Source organism: Triplophysa rosa, linkage group LG13, assembly GCF_024868665.1.
Source record: "Triplophysa rosa linkage group LG13, Trosa_1v2, whole genome shotgun sequence".
NCBI classification, from domain to species: Eukaryota; Metazoa; Chordata; class Actinopteri; order Cypriniformes; family Nemacheilidae; genus Triplophysa; species Triplophysa rosa.
The window spans coordinates 16,472,570-16,490,083 of NC_079902.1; the positions used below are offsets into that span (position 1 = coordinate 16,472,570).

Consider the following 17,514-nt stretch of genomic DNA (forward strand, 5'->3'; position numbering starts at 1 on the left):
AATTTAATAAACCAGCCTACCAACATTTCATAATTTTATTGTAGTCTTGCAAGTGAGAAAAAACAGACTAGAAGTTTGACTGATAGCATTTTAATGGTGGCTTCAATTCACTCCTGAAACTCGTTTTATATGTAAAAACCTAGACCTTAAATATATGATGACCTCATTTTCTAAGAGAAAATAAAACCTGGTCTTTTACATTCAGAACAATATGGTCGTTTCAAAGCCGAATCAAAAATGTATGAGAAATAAATGTCAAAGCCCTAAAACAGACAATTAATTCTCATAATAGCAATGATTTATTGGAAAACATATGTCACCATTTCAAGAAAGATCAAGCTAATGCACGGGAGAGGTTTGAATTATGATATACTCAGTCAGGATTAGCTTCCGTTGCTTTTATTGCTTTTAGGGCATGAAAACAAGATTTTAACTTTTTACACACATTTTTAAGTTTCCATTTGAGTGGACATCTGAAGAGTTGACAGCGTATAGAATAATGCACTAGTGTCCCCTGTAGTGGTTGATATGCGACTGTTCCAAAAACAACGCAAACGCAAGAAATAGCTTTTTGATAGCTGTCCACTATAGAAACGTCTATGCATTAAAAGGTTAAAATTATTTTATCGTTTTAACTGCAATGCAATAAAAATACTTTAGAATTAGGCTACATTGTGAGGTATTAGCAAATTACATTTATTACAAAGTGTAAAATAATGAGAATTGTAACTTTAAGACAACTTAATTATCTTAAAAATGCCACGAATTAATTGCAGAAAAGGTGGTTTATGACAAATACTTAAGCTGTCCAAATGCTGAATGTTTCTAATGTTGACGGGGTAAAATGTGACCTAATCTTGACATTCTGTTCTGTATGAAAGAATTGCTTGTTCGCAAAATGATGATTAATTGACACAACCCAGTTGTAATGGCAAAGCCCAATATTTATATAATAGTTTCCCGTCAAGTACCTAACGCATAGTTTACACACTAACATCGTTAAAATAGTTTCCTCATGGGAATTTTGTCATGTATTCACTTCCCGGTGACAGACAGGTGACGGTAGAGGGGCGGAGTCTGAAACAGGACAGGTGAGTAATATATCACTCATCTGCGCGGAGCTCGTGCTTATTCTGAAACTGCACGCGAACATGGGCAACTGGATCATCAATCATGGATTGAGCGCTTTTATCGTGGTAAGTGAAAGATAGTGACATTTCTTTTAGCAATCGAGTTTTTTTCAGGGTATTACATACGTATTGGCTAAATAAGTGCTTAACAGGTTATTCATCTTTCTGAATTTGTAGGTGGTGTGGATGGGCATCAACATATTTCTGTTTGTTTACTATTACATGTTATATGATTTGGGACCACAATTTGAATACACTCGTGAACTTTTAGGGGTAAGTTTGTTAAAATTACAAAAAATAAGATATGAAAAAAGACAACTGCATGTCTATATGAGAAAATTGGATAAATACGTTAAATTGTAATACAAGATTATAAGAACACGTGTGAATAATATATTAATATATAACAATATATGAATAATAATAAAATATTATTTATTTTTTATATTATTTTATATTTTGTTTTATAGATTATTTGAAAAGTTTGTTTCCAAAATGAGATAACTCGGTTTTCAAGTTTTTATTGTGTTGTATTGTGTTAGTTAGCTTTATTTTTTAGTTATTATGGCTTAAATCAAAACAAACCAACTGCAGTTTGATTGATATTAATTGGAATGCACAATAAAAAAACATAATAAAAAAATAAAATAAAATTTAGTTATCTCATTTAGGAAATAAACTCTCCATTTATTCTATCATAAAGTTTTTTTTCCATTTATTTGTTTCTAATGGTTTAATTGTAGCAATTTACTTGTATTTATTATGACTGACACTTGTTGTATAGGGTTTGTAGAATTATTTGTATACCTATATAAAAGTTTATTTGATGAATTGAAGAAATAAAATGTGAATCATAAAAGAACTACAATAAATATAAATAAATCAAAGAGATAATAGAATAAAAAATAAATAAGCAATGTGAAAATACAATAAAGCTAAAGAAGGTACTGAACTAATTCTCTATCAGGCCGCATTGCCCTGGGCCAGAGCACCCGCTGCTGTGCTCAACTTCAACTGCATGCTCATTCTGCTGCCAGTATGCCGCAACCTGCTGTCTCTGCTCCGTGGCTCTTTCATGGTGAGTTACCATCTTATGTATGACTGCTGACCTCTTGTGCCACTAACCTTTTAAATGCAAGAATATTGATGTTTAATGAATGTACATGTTTTAGTGCTGTGAACGAACTATGAGGAAACAACTGGACAAAAATCTGACTTTCCACAAGCTGGTTGCTTATATGATTGCCCTAATGACAGGTAAATAAAACCTAATGTTTGTCCTACTTTGATAAGGAAATCACTGTGGATATTCCGAAGTAGGTTAAGTTACAATTATCAGTATATGAAAGTTATCACACGTGTTAGTAACCAGCCTTTTTTCTGTACACGTTATCACATTTTATACAGTGGCTATAAAGGTATATAGACACTCACTCAAGTAATGTTGTTTGGTTTAATGATAAAACTAGTTTTGATGTAAAAAAAAAAGAATTTAGAAACCGGTTGTGAAACATCTTAATGGGATAGTTCAGCCAAAAATAAAAATTCTGTCATCATTTACTCATTTCAAATCTGTATACATTTCTTTGTTTTGATGAACACAGAGAAAGATATTTGGAAGAATGCTTGTAACCATACAGTTCTTGGATCCCATTGACTATCATAGTGGGAAAATTTACTTTATATTTTTTTGTTCTGATGAACACAAAAGAAGATATTTTGAAGAATGTAGGAAAGCAAACAGTTCTGGGGCACTTTCGACTACCATTATAATTTTTCCTACTATGGTAGTCAATGGGGTCCAAGCAGTGGCGGTTCTAGCTTCCAAGGCACCCTGGGCGAAACCCCCTCTCAGCCCCCCCCCAAAACAAAGCACCTTGTATACACCTAAACTTTTATTTTTATTACAAGATTTGGAATAGTTGAAATAAATAAAAATAGAAATAAAACTGAATATTTACACACGATGCAAAGTGCAAAAACAAACCTGAAGAATCCTGCTCGGCAGAAGTGGAATCCTTATCCTCAGGTTCAGACAAAATTTGTGAAGACACCTGTGTGGCCGAGGAAGAAGTGGATGGCTCCTCATCCTGCCCAGTGCTAGAAGGTGCTCCAAAATATTTCAGAAGTGCCCCTAAATTTGCATAAAATACAGCATACTGTAAGTCTGTAAATACTTTAATACTGTACATAAACAATAAATGCGTGTCATTATGCACATTGTACAATTTATTAAACTTTCAGAAAAGGAACCAAAGAAAGAACCATATAACCTCGGGTTTGGCTTCCATGTACATATATAGAGACAGAGGCACATTTTTTATTTTAGACCATTGTTAGGTGTCAAAAGCAATACTAATCTATTAAAAAGATAGCATAAACATTAGGAGTGGCCAAATCAACAATTTCTCACTATACATATAACATAGATTTATATATACATTGTTAATCAATGTAGTAGTAGCATTATCCAGGATGGTGATGGTGATGAGTCTGCGTACAGACAGGAGGCTGAGCAGCTGGCTGTCTGGTGCAGTCATAACAACTTGGAGCTGAACACGCTTAAAACAGTGGAGACGGTTGTGGACTTCAGGAGAAACCCCCCTGCACTCCCCCCTCTCACCATCATGAACAGCACTGTGGCAGCAGTGAAGTCATTCAGGTTCCTGGGCACCACCATCTCTCAGAACCTGAAGTGGGACAATCACATTGGCTCCATTGCTAAAAAAGCCCAGCAAAAGTTGTACTTCTTACATCAGCTGAAGAAGTTCAACCTACCACAAACTCTGTTAAAACAGTTTTACTCAGCTGTCATAGAGTCTGTCCTCTGCACATCCATCACTGTCTGGGTTGGCTCAACCACAAAGTCAGACATCAGAAGACTACAGAGGACGGTTCGGACTGCTGAGAAGATCATTGGCGCTCCCCTGTCCCCCCTCCAAGAACTGTATACATCAATGATGGGGAAAAGGGCTCAGAAAATCACCCTGGACCTCTCACATCCAAGCCATCAGATCTTCACAATGCTGCCGTCTGGTCGGCGCTACAGAGCACTGAGCACCTAAACAACCAGACACAAAAACAGCTTCTTACCTCAGGCCATCTACCTCTTGAACAGTTAAATGTTTTTTGCCCACCGTGCAATTAATAACATAATATACTCTTAACAAGATGTGACATACATACCTTTATCTTTTGCACGTTTCTCCTCCTCTTCTTTTCTCTTTTTTCGGGTCCAAGAGCTGTTGGGTTACAAGCATTCTTCCAAATATCTTTTTTATCTGTGTTCAACCAAACAAAGAAATGTATACAGGTTTGTATAGAGTGAGTAATTCATGACAGAATTTTCATTTTTGGGCGAACTATCCCTTTAATGTAGTTAATGATTTGCTTTTTAAAAGCCAAGATCACAGAATCAGCAAGCATTTGGTTTTATTAAAACTGATCGTGACCTCTTCCCACAACCCTTTTTCCCACAGCCGTTCATACTATTGCTCATTTGCTGAATGTTGAAAGGTACAGCAACAGTTTAGCGGGTCTATATGGACCTCTTGCGGGTAATCTGTCCATGCTTGGGGACTCCAGTGAACTGAATACCACCTACCTAAATCCCATTCGGTCTACTTCTACTGTGAGTCCTTGAACAGCCTCAGTTAAGAGTTTGGATAAATATTAATGTAAATTTTAACTCTATTTCAAATGATTTGGTCTGTCCTTTCCTTGTACTCCTCAGACTCCAACTCTATTCGTATTTACCACTATAGCGGGTCTCACAGGAGTCGTCATAACTCTCGCCCTCATTCTCATTATCACTTCATCTATGGAAGTCATCCGCCGAAGTTTCTTTGAAGTCTTTTGGTACACTCACCACCTCTTCATTATTTTCTTCGCCGGCTTAGTTTTTCATGGTGCAGGGTAAGATTTTTGTTTACTGGTTATGCCCAGTTTTAATGAGTTTTTAGTGGATTACTAAGAATATATATATTATTTGCTGTCATGCAGTCGCATTGTGCGAAGTCAGCAAGTGACAGACCCGCCTCACAATAATTCCTTCTGCGAAGATCAACCAGAGAACTGGGGAAAAATTCCTGAATGTCCAATTCCTCAGTTTGCAGGAGGGTTTCCTCAGGTAAGAGTTAAGAACTTGATTACAAATGTAGAAACTTAGATTTATTTTGAACTGTTTACTTATTTCACTAAATCCTGTTTTAGACCTGGATGTGGGTAATTGGACCAATGATAATCTACCTTTGTGAACGGATACTACGTTTCATTCGCTACATGCAGCCTGTCAGTTATAGAAAGGTACATTTCCAAGGGCCTTTTGAGATCACCAAGAACTTGTTCAGCATAAGAACTAATTTGCAACAACAACCTTTTTTTGCATTTTAGATTGTAATCCGCCCATCCAGAGTGTTAGAACTACAGTTGGTAAAGGCTGGTTTCAAGATGGAGGTAGGCCAGTACGTCTTTCTGAATTGTCCAGCTATCTCCCAGCTAGAGTGGCATCCTTTCACCATGACATCAGCCCCCGAAGAAGATTTCTTTAGTGTGCACATCCGCTTAGCTGGAGACTGGACTGAAAAGCTCATCAAGATGGTTGAAAACTTACCAGAGGGTGCACAAGGACCCAGGTAAGTACCTTTTGCCCTGTATTTATACAGTACACATTTCCATCAGTATACAACAACTAAAGAAAATCCAGAATTCCTAAAATGGCACCAAAGGGTCAATATGAGAACTAATATGTAGGCATTTACTGTTTGCTTTAGCATTAGTGTGGATGGCCCATTGGGAACTGCTAGTGAGGACGTGTTTAAATACGAGGTCAGCATGCTTGTAGGTGCTGGGATTGGAGTTACGCCATTTGCATCTATTCTCAAATCCATCTGGTACAAGTTTAAAGACTCCAACCCTAAACTGCAAACCAAGAGGGTAAGAATTTCTTCAAATTTTGAAACTCAAAGGTCCCCCATATTTGTAAGTCGCTTTGGATAAAAGCGTCTGCTAAATGACTAAATGTAAATGTAGGTACAGTGGCACTTATTGTTCCTCGGATATTACAAGTGAGCTTCATGCACATAAAGTCTGAGATCTTTCTCTCTTAATGAATTGTGTTTAGATTTACTTCTACTGGTTGTGTAGAGAGACGCACGCCTTTGAGTGGTTCGCAGATCTTCTCCAGGTGCTTGAGAAAGAAATGGAAGAGAGGGGAATGAAAGACTTCCTTACCTATAAACTCTACCTAACCGGCTGGGATCAGAGCCACGTATGTGTAGTTTGACCGGTTGTGATTTGAAACGCGAGTTCATATGAATTAAACAAGAAATTGATGAGAATGTATGGCATTTGATCTGTGTGTTTACAGGCAGATCATGCAATGGTGCACTTTGATAAGGATACAGACATCATCACAGGTCTAAAACAGAAGACTCTTTACGGCCGACCGAACTGGGATAAGGAATTTGAAGAAGTTAGGAAAGATAACCCCTCGTAAGTTTTCCCAGCTAATATTCTACAAAAGTTGTGCTAAAATTCCCATTACATTGTGAAAATAATGATAATATACAAACATTTAGCAAAGACAACGTTGATGAAATGCAAGAACATCTTTGAGAATCTTCCCTGTTGTGTTGTGACTTTTAACTATAAAATGTGCTCCTGCTTACACTAAAACTTTATTGTAAATTTCTTCAGGTCAGAGGTCGGAACATTCTTGTGTGGCCCACAAGCCTTAGCTAAGGACTTGGATAAGAAATGTGTCAAATATTCTGACGTGGACCCACGGAGGACCAAGTTTTACTTTAACAAAGAGAACTTTTGAAAGAAACAGAATTCTAAGACTGTTTCAGATTGTGCACTCACAGCTATCAACCATGATTTGAGACCAATTTCACCAGCTGACTGGGTTCTCCCTCAAATCTTCATATCTAAACAATTATGCTATTGTGTGACGCGAGCGGCGCGATGCAACATGGCGAAAGCAAAAAGAAACTGGACGTTTGTTGCGTCTCTTTGCGCTGCATCCAGTGGGCACAGAATTTCTCTTTATAATGGGTTATTGATGAATTCGCGCCGCGAGCGTTTTCAATCCATTCCCATGGAAGCTGAGCTCGATGCGAGCATTCCTCTTCTCCGCGAGCGCCACGTGAACGTGCGCTGAAGTTCATAAGAATGGATTAAAAACGCTCACCCCGCTCCGCACCAGTACATTTGGACACAAAATGTCAGGTGAGACCACTACTATCAGACAGACATGTCAGACGAGCATAAGAGACTTTACCGTCAGACACTGACAGACAGACAGAAATGTGACAGGGCAGAGATGACGTTTCATCTCACGCTGATATTTCTTTTAAAATTTTACTTTATTTTCAAAAACATTGATAGTGAATTTTTAATGATCTAACAGTGTCGATTTAATTATTTACTCAATCTTATAGTTTTATTAACATAACTTTTCGCTTAATTAATCGAGTAACGTGACAGGTTTGAAAAACGAGTACTCGAAATGACATATGATCAAAAATGCCCATCCCTAAAACGGACAAATTCCACGGCAGAGTCAAGTCCAATCATTGTACTCTTAGGTTGGCTTGGAGTTCCTGGTTAGGAATGAATCACCAAGGTTCACGGAAATTACAATTACACCTGAATGTATCGTCTATAAAATGCCTCCTTTGCGCAAATATGTCCAGTTCTAAAATAAACGTGGCACAAAGTAAAGGAAGGAAACCATTTCTTCTGTATTAGCTGCGACATTTTTCAGAGCAATCTATTGTGTACAGTTGTGCAATCCTTAAACTTCTTATCACATAAGAACAAAAGAATTGTATTTCATGTTTTTCGAAGTCGTTTTGCTTTTGTTTATGAAGTATATATCAGGGCAGGAAAGAAAACATCTGCAATGATGAAATGTCCGGTTGTTTATTTCAAGATCAATGTACATATTTATTGTGTGTTTTTCAATAAACTTGTTTTGTACCACTGCTATTCAGAACTGCTTTTACTTCAAATACGAAAATACCACTATATAAACAAAACATGACAACAACAAAGTTACAGCTGTGGGAGTCCGATCCTGGCGTAGCTGGGTGACGGTTGCCCATTTGGTTGTGTACATTCCTGGAATGACACAAAGTAGTTGTACAGTCAGATTCCTCACATGTTCTCATAGAAAATTAGGGATGCACCGAAATGAAAATTCTTGGCCGAATACTAGAGATGGGCAGATGAAGCCTTGTGAAGCTTTTGAGGCTTTTTCCTTATTGTACCAAAAATGATTCAAAGCGTCAAAGCCTCAAAGACAGACCCTACCAGTGACATCTAGTGGTCAGCTGCAATTATAGAAGCCACTTTCTAATGATTCACATCTTGTTGATTCCAGTTAACACAAAAGCAATACCAGCTGTATCTTCAGTCTGAGAATCATTGTCCACACATGAAAGCGTTACAACGTTTTGCAATGTCACTTTACTAGTAAAATGTTTGAAATATGCTGCAATATGCAATTCAGTGGATACCTCTTATGGTGGAACTGATTATAAGGACATCCCTGGATTTAGATTTTCTGATTTGCATTAAGAGCATTTTGCGTCTCCTTATAATGAATGAAGGCACGGCAAAGATTTGAATCAGTCACATCGCTTCAGGTGTTTAATTGTGACGTATGAAGCCTCAAACGTCGTCGGTCACGTGATCGCATACATTTGATACAAGCCTCGACAGTTTCGAACCAGTCTTCTCCAATTGAGTAAAACAGGCTTCGAAGCCTTAGTGTCAAACGTCCCATCTCTACCGAATACCGAACATGGCTTTTGGCATTTCTTCTATGTATTTAACCATTTTTTTCACTATTGCATATTCGGTCAAAATGTGCTTTTTATATTTTGTCTTGCTTTTCAATAAAATACAATACAATTTAAAATAAAATTGAGCAAAACAGGTATGCTAAATTAAAACAAAAATTGAGCCCTCTCCCTTATTGAATAGCCTATATTAGGCTAATGACTGCTGAAAGAATGTACTGTACTCTACCCTACAACAAAACACTTCATTAAAAAGTGTCATTCAACATAAGCGAAACGAAAATGAATAATATGAATAAACGAAAACTGTTCGATTATTATAGGGTACACTGCAAAATGATTTAAATAAAAAAACATTCATGCAAGCAATTCTGGTGCACTCATGGCCGGGATGCACAGAACATACTTTGACAAGTTGTTTAGTACAGGGAACGGTGTGCACGCGACCACTGTATGTCAAAGGATGTCACGAGCGGCGGGGCTACTGTCAGGCTGCCCGCTCCAATCTGAAGTACACAAGTTACCGACCGGTAAAGACGCTTTCATTCAGAAATGTACTCCGGCGCGGCAAGTTCCGTGCTGTCTTTCTGTGACACTTAAAAATGCTGCCGACACGTCTCTCTCTATCTCTCTCTCTCTGTGCTGGTTTTGTTGCTTGATCATATCACATAGGTAAAATTTTATTCGGCCATTTCACTGACTTGCTTTTTTTTGCTATTTTCGGTTGCCGAACATTCGGTGCATCCCTAAAGAAAATCAACAAATCAATTACTTTGTCATCATCTGTTACAACACTTAAAACAACATTATTTTTAATCACCAAACCTGTTGTTTATAATAAACTGGCTAAAAAAATAAACTGACACTCACATTCTCACGGTGCGCCTGCTGTCTTTTGAATCTGCTCCTTTAGTATGAGAATGCTCTGTCTTTGTTCTGGTGGCAGCATGGCAATCTGTTCTGGAGTCAGTTGCAGGACCTGCATAATCAAGGCAGCCTGGGAATGTAGACACACAACAGACAGATAAGCATCTAAAACGTGGAGAAATCCATACAACATGCAGTATGACAACATGTTCGTGATCATTTGAGCATGCAGGGATGCATGTAGATCTGACACATCATGATGTGTGTGGCTATGACGTTATGGCTAACCGCCCACCACCACCTTCTATCCAATAGTATACAGGAAAAACAAGAGTACCTTCTCATGGTCTTGCGATGATACATCCGAAGTAGGACCCTGTTACAAAGATTAAACAGGATTAACATGATTAAATACTGCAAATTGAATTCAACGACACAAAAACCTGCAGCTTTTTATCTTACTGGTCTCGCTGCGGGAGGTGCACTCTGTCCCATGCCGTGGGGGGGAGGACCTTGCATTCCAGCCGCCACAGGAACCCTCTGACCTGATATCGGACCTCGAGCATCAACAGCCCGTGGATCACGACCTTAAGGAATATATTTTTAAATCGGAGCTTGAAAGAAAAATCAGTTTTTGGATTTTTTTCTACAAGTCAACAAAAATGATAAATCTTCAAATACCTCTTGCCTCCATGGGTGGGCCACGTGGTTCCATCATAGGGCCTCTAGGCTCTCCCATTATTGGTCCTCCCCTCATGTCATGAGGGCCGCGCATGTCTGGGGGTGCCATATGCATAGGTGGCCCCTGGTGTTGCGGAGGGCCTCCAATATAACCACGCCTATAGGTAAATCAACCAATCAATGCAAAGCAATCCAAGCTAATTTATATAAAGGCAAAACAACAAAGGTTTTCGGAATGCATTACCCTGGTTCCACTACATCTCCAGTGACATTGACCAATGATCCGCCCCGTGGGTCGTTCGGGCCATCGCCGAGAAGACCTCTCGGTGGGATCCCTGGAGGGCCGGATGGAGCCCCTCGCATTGGTGCACGTGGGTCTACAATTGGCACTGTGCACGGAAAAACAGCATAAGAGATTATGAAAACTAAAACAAACATCTAAGTGTATTACACAAACATTGCGAACTTGGGCATGGCAAAGGCTATTGTGAATACCTATTTTCAGGTATGTCACAACAATGCAATTCCATGACCCTCAAGGAAATGAGAACATTGGAACAATATTCAGTTTCACAAACAAAAGGATATTGTTTCGTCTGACACTGATAAATGCAAGAGGATTTCAACATCTCATTAATACTTGGATCTATTCTGCTGCACTGACACATCCCAACAGGTAACAAAACTTCATTGTTTGAGATTTGGATGCATTACAAGAAATGTATAAAACAGAAACGAAAGTGCTTAAGGAATGCAGACAGTGCTTGTTCGCCAGGTAAGTTACCAAACAAACGTGTAAAATCTAGCCCAACATTCATGATTTCCTTACTTTGTTTTTGACGAGGTTTAAAAGAATTCGTCTGAACTGACAGTTTAAGGCTTTTCTTTTTCTTACCAAATGTCTGCAGCATTTCACAATCTCTCAAGTGGGTGTTCCACATGATTCATCATTATTCATTGCAAACACCCCCCAAAAAAACTGCTGTCAAACTGATCTGCAGTGTTGTGTGATCTGCAGTGTACTGTAGTGTTAAGCGGCCGACAGTGTTGACAGCTCTGCTCTGAGCAGACCAGAGTACAGCCAAGATACCTGGAGACCGCTCGATAGCAGCCTGCCCAGCAGCTCCTACAGGAGAGTCCTGAAGGTGTCCTAGGTCAGCATTGAGTGAAAGAAAGAGAGAGAACTGAGTGCACAGCAGCACTTACTGATGTTGCCCAGGGACAGACTCGCGTACTGATGGTAATGGGTTACAAAATGTTTCATCATTTACTCACCCTTATGTCATTCCAAACCTGTATGACTTCTGCACAATACAAAAGGTGCCATTTGGAAAAACGGTGGTGGCCAAACAACATACATTTATCAACATATCTTCTTTTGTGTTCCACAGCAGTAGTCATACACAGGTTTGGAATGACATGAGGGTTAATAAATGAAGACACAATTTTTATTTTCAGCTGAACTATTCCTTTAAGTAAGTGGCTCATGTAATGATAATAATGATATCTAAAGATCAAGATGGCTATTTTAATGCTAATATTTAAAGGTGAAGTGTCATTAAAAACTTGGTCTCAACCCAGACTAACATGCAGACAAAAGTAAAAACAGATTCTTCCAAAAAAAAAACAGCAAAAATGTTTGAGAATCATGACCAGAAAAACACAGCAACGTAGGCTCAACTATTGCCATAACTTTGTGTTATAAGTGCTTCCAGTGAAAAATGTTCATGAAACCAGTTTAGCTGGCCTTATTAGTGACTTTTTCAATGAGCTGCTATAAGCAAGTCATCCGCCATATTGGAACAGTCAAGAGCAAGCTGGCTGTGTGTCTGCAACCATAGTTATGATTGCATATGCATATATGAATATTAAGTTCACACAAAAAACAAACCAACACCTGTGAAAGGTTAACCCATTTCTTCAGGAAATTTCATCTCTGTTGTTTCTAAACCCAGAAGCTGTTAAACGTCGTGGAATGTTGGAAAACTCATTGATTTATATTGTAGCTGATGACCAACTGAGCAACTGAAAGGTTCTAAGATGGCGGACACGTTCACAAATCTGGAGTGGAGTGGTTGAATTTGACATCTGCATACACATATCTATGATTGTAACTACAGTACTATATAGCAGCAAATTGAGAAAACACATAGTTCACCTTTAAATGTTAGCACAACTGGCTGAAATAAGACATTTTACACAGGATTAACTCAAAATGTACTAAACCTTTAAAACAGATGAGGAGAAAGCTCTCGGTAATTTATGGAATTGACAAGAGAAGGAATGACAATACAGTTATTGCCTAATGTGGATTATCTCATAATAGCGGATTAATCAGCCTAGTTGTTATTGTGAATGTGAAAATGTGAATGAAAATGAAATGACAAATCATCTAAAGCCCAACATCAGTTGGCCAATAGCACTCCTCTGTGGAGGGGTTTGGAAATGCAGTTAATAAGTAGGAATCATGCAGTTTTAGTGCCATTGGGAAAATGTACTATGCAATGCAAAAAAAAAACCCACAACTATCCCATTTAACCAAACACTATTACTAAATACTAGATAGATTACTAACATAATCCTGCTATCTGCCTAAAGTGAGTACCTGGTCCCCTATCCATGGGCACAGGACCTCCTGGTGGGATTCCTATCTGAGCTTGCATCCCGCCTGCAAGGGAGTGGACCAGAGGAAAAGAGCTATGGACACAGATACTCCTTCACAGAAGCAGTGTAGAGACATCTAAGCTTACCAGCTGGTCCCATTGGTCCCTGTCCTGGCATTGGTCCGGGTACTCCACCTCCCATCTGTGGAGGCTGCATCATTTGAGGAGCTCCGTTCACATGCATGCCTGGCTGTGAATCACAGGAGATGATTCATTAGCACAGTGAACTGTCCATGAACCTTCAATACCCACAACAAGCTTCTGTTCACAGAAAGACTGTGGTGCAATTCTACCAAGAGCCTTTATAACAAAACACAATTATACAAATTATAAGATACAGATTAGAGAGTTCAGATGCAATACACTGCAACTAATAACATAGACACCCATTAAATAAGATGATACTGTATACAGATATAAGGCAAAATCTGGGTGTATCAATGAGGTTTTGATTTTGATAGTTCACCCAAAAATTTATCATTTACTCACCCTCTTGTCATGTCAAACCTGTATGAGTTTCTTTCTTCCACAGAACACAAAAGAAGATATTTTGAAAAATGTTGTTGACCGAACAGCGATGGCAGCCATTCACTTGCATTGGTTTTGTGTCCATACAATAGAAGTCAATGGCTGCCACCGCTGTTTGGTTACCAACATTCTTCAAAATATCTTCTTTAAGTGTTCTGAAGAAAAAAGAAAGCCATACAGGTTTGAACAAGAGGGTGAGTTAATTTTCATTTTTGGGTGAAGTATCCCTGAAATAATAACACTGTTTAAACAACATTTACATGATTTTACACATTGTTAGCCTTGTAGCCACAACTCGTGTATACTCGCATTAAAACAAATAAACACACTTCATTACTAAACACTACTTGTCAAAAGTTGTAGAACATCATACGTTTCTCAAAATCTTAAAAGCTTTTGATCTGAAGGTGTACGCTTACAGGAACCGTTTACCCCAAAATTCTGTCATCATTTACTCACCCTCAAGTTGTTCCAAATCTGTTCTGATGAAAACAAAGAAATTTATTTGGAAGAATGCTTGAAAACAGTTCTTGGCCACCATTGACTACCATAGTAGGAAAAATTGATCTATAAATGTCTTTGTTATGTTGGAGGCAAAAGAAGATATTTTGAAGAATGTAGGAAAGCAAACAGTTCTGGGGCACTTTTGACTGCCATTGTCATTTTTCCTCCTATGGAAGTCACTCGAGGGTGAGAAAATGATGATAGATTTTTTGGGGGGATGAACTGTCCCTTTAAATGTCAGTTTCAAAAATTTTTACTTATCCCAACGTAAATATTTAACTTTAAAACACATACATATTTAATTTTTAATAAAAAATAGTTCTGAAATGAATGACCATGACTTTAAATAGTCAGAGTCAGTGAGAAAACAGCACAAGCGTGCTTGTGGACTTTAAAGGGTGAAACTGGTAGTGCTTACCATCTGTTGGGGTTGAGAGACAGGGGCACTGGGCTGAGGCAGGGGCTGGGTAGTAACAGGCACTGCCCCAGGCAGAGAATTTGGGTTTACGGGCTGAACCACAGGCGGACGGTGAAGCATTTTCTGAGAAAAGATAATTTATCACTTGGTTACCATACATAATCTCAAATACAGTTTAAATGTGTGTGCAGGTTCATTAATCCTCATTTCTGTTCCATACATATACTTGTAATAATTTACTCACCCTCTTCATTTCAAACCTGTATGACTTTCTTGTTTCTGCAGAACACAAAAGAAGATATTTTGAAGAAAGTTGGTAACAGAACAGCACCGACATTGGGCGCCGGTTAACAACATTCTTCAAACTATCTTTTTCTGTATTCTGCAGAAGAAGAAAAATCATACAGGTTTGAAATGAAAAGAGGGTGAATAAATGATGACAGATCACTTTAATCTCCATTTTCACTCGCTTTCCATCAACTGTATTTCCTAATCTCACCAGAGCAATTTCAGGGTCCACAATCCTCATGACGACCTGTGCCTGCAGCAGGGCATAAGCTAGTTGAGGATTCTGCAACAGCATGTTCCTAGCTTCCTGTGGACTGTTCTGCACACAAAGCTGTACGAGAAACAAGAATAATGATACTGCTTTGAGTTTACAACTTCAAATCCAGTTACTCTGAACAATAAAACCTTTATCGATTGCAAAAAAATATTCACCTTCATCTGTTTCATTAGCTCAAACATCTGTTCAGGGGGCAGGCTGGCCACCGCTCTACTGATTGACTCCGGGGCTTCTTCTGCTATGCAGCCATCTCCATAAGGGGACTCAATAATTGGAGCACCAGTTCCCAAACCTGTGGTAATGAGCACGCGTCACGCAACATCCCTGAAGTCATTGCCCTTACTCAAGATGTAGAGAGATCAAACTAAAGCAGCAGCTTCCTGTGGGACGGGATGGTATACTTCAAAAGTGAAACTTACTTTTCAGCTCCTCTTTATTCTTCTCACTGGCAGCGTTGTCAACACGGAGAGCCCTTCCACTGAATTCTCTGCCGTTCAGGTTACGCATGGCACTGAGCGCAGTCTCTTGATCCTGGTACTCACAGAAGCCATAACCCTTCGGCTTACCCGTTTCTCTGTCATACACCAACCTGCATAAAGGGTTTTTTAGGTTTTCAACCAAGGGTTGAGGGTGAGTAGAGTCTGATACAAACTGTGTTTAGTCATCTGTGATGAATTTCAGGGTTAAAAACAGATGCAAAATTGTCAATAATTAAAAAATATTTTGCGAACAATTTAGACTCCGACAAAGTTATGTCAGCGTCAGAAATTTTGTGACTGCGGTCTAACACAGCAGCTGATGACATGATCAACATGTTAGTAAAAAAGTTGTGCAAACGGTCCCTTTAAATGTAGTTACATGTTTGTGTTTTTCAAAGGTGAGGTTAAGGGGTACTATAGAAAATATCATTAGCACATTATGTAAAACGATGAAAGTCAACATATACAGTACACGCAGACCGATGACATAAACACCCAGTCAAATCCAAATGTCTGAGAAGACAATCTTTTGGCTCTGTTCAGTTTGGCATGATGCTGCAGTTTACCATCTCATACAGTCTCACAAGCTACATTCCTAAACAACCATAGTCAAAGTGTGCATCTGGCCTAAATGATGACAAAAATTAATTTTTAACTTTCTAACTAAATGATATGTGAAACTTTACCCACTACAGTTACAGTAGCCCCAAAAGCCCCGGCATTACCACAGCATGTTTCTGCCCATACAAACCTAAAACTGACGACAAGTCCAACCTCTGAGAAGATGTCCTTCAACTGCTCCTCCGTTGCCTCATATGGGATGTTTCCCACTGTTAACAAAACAAAGAAATAAGAAACAAAACTCAATGATTTAGACGGCGATCAACTACTTACTACAAGTTATTCTCAGACTTTAATACTAATCCGCCCACATGCTTAATAAAGGAAGGGATCAAACGTGTTCATATGGGCATTAAACCAGCTGATTATTGTGAAAACGTGAACATGATGCAAATATTACAAACCACTGTGCGACTATTTGGCTGCTAGAACCAAATCATGATGTTAGATCAACATTACTGCGGGTTAGTGGTGTTTAGCTTAGCAACTAAGGCAGCACAGAATAACACACACAAACACAAACGTACCGAAGACTGAACGCAAAGATCGATCCACTGCTGGATCCCGTGCAGCTGCAGCGGCCGCGGCTGCTAAACTCGCCATAACTTTAATAATCCAGTCACAATGAACACGACAAAAGAATCAACACAGACCGCTGTGAATCCGGAGACCGTAGGAAGAAATAAAAGTCGGCGGCACTTTGGTCCTTCAAAATAAAAGTCTCCAAAACAGGACAAAATACGAGTCCCAACACATTTGAAATAGTTTCTCTAAAATCTGTAGAAATTTACTCACCCTCTACTCGTTTGACTTTCTGTCTTCTCTAGAACGCAGTTATATAGGACACAATTCTCTTATTTAGCATGTAATGTAACAATAAGAAATAATAATTGTTAAGTAAATAACAACTAATATATGTTTGTTTATAACAAGTTTATACTTAGTTTCTTTTAAAATAAAAAATAGATAAATAAAAGAAATATAAATAAAACAATTTAGTTCTTAATTTTTTTCGGAGAAGCTTAGCATTTCTTGCAATTTTAATTTATGTATATAAAAAAATGTGACATCATTTTACAGGGTTTTGATCTGTAGACATTTTAGCATTTGAAATGGCAAATTATTTCAATATAACGTAATGATCACCATAAACAGTTTTAGGAAATAATACAACCCCTCACTCATCAACTACGGAACTTTTAATGTGCTGATTTTCAGTGTTGCAGACCTGATTTAAGATAGGGAAAGAT

General features: G+C 38.4%; 2 protein-coding genes across 5 annotated transcripts; one reads left to right on the forward strand and one right to left on the reverse strand.

Moving 5' to 3' along the window:
- The first annotated feature begins 1,115 nt into the window (after positions 1-1,115).
- Positions 1,116-8,117, forward strand: nox1 (NADPH oxidase 1). The gene is made up of 13 exons (XM_057349855.1): positions 1,116-1,196; positions 1,308-1,403; positions 2,098-2,208; positions 2,303-2,387; positions 4,610-4,761; positions 4,864-5,045; positions 5,133-5,259; positions 5,343-5,435; positions 5,523-5,764; positions 5,903-6,065; positions 6,253-6,399; positions 6,499-6,623; positions 6,828-8,117. Exons 1-13 carry the CDS (start codon positions 1,152-1,154, stop codon positions 6,952-6,954), a joined length of 1,695 nt encoding a protein of 564 aa, XP_057205838.1. The 5' UTR covers positions 1,116-1,151; the 3' UTR covers positions 6,955-8,117.
- Positions 7,528-16,951, reverse strand: cstf2 (cleavage stimulation factor, 3' pre-RNA, subunit 2). Of its 4 annotated transcripts, XM_057349856.1 has the most exons (15): positions 16,792-16,951; positions 16,395-16,473; positions 15,584-15,753; positions 15,320-15,456; positions 15,099-15,218; positions 14,600-14,722; positions 13,237-13,339; positions 13,092-13,154; positions 11,577-11,636; positions 10,731-10,875; positions 10,487-10,644; positions 10,268-10,392; positions 10,143-10,181; positions 9,809-9,935; positions 7,528-8,255 (listed from the first exon to the last, which is right to left on the reverse strand). In XM_057349856.1, exons 1-14 carry the CDS (start codon positions 16,865-16,867, stop codon positions 9,813-9,815), a joined length of 1,521 nt encoding a protein of 506 aa, XP_057205839.1. In that variant the 5' UTR covers positions 16,868-16,951; the 3' UTR covers positions 7,528-8,255; positions 9,809-9,812. The 4 variants fall into 4 exon arrangements, with proteins under 4 accessions (XP_057205839.1, XP_057205840.1, XP_057205841.1 ...); XM_057349857.1 differs by lacking the exon at positions 11,577-11,636 and having other exon boundaries at positions 7,583-8,255; XM_057349858.1 differs by lacking the exon at positions 13,092-13,154 and having other exon boundaries at positions 7,586-8,255.
- Between the last annotated feature and the right edge of the window lie 563 nt (positions 16,952-17,514).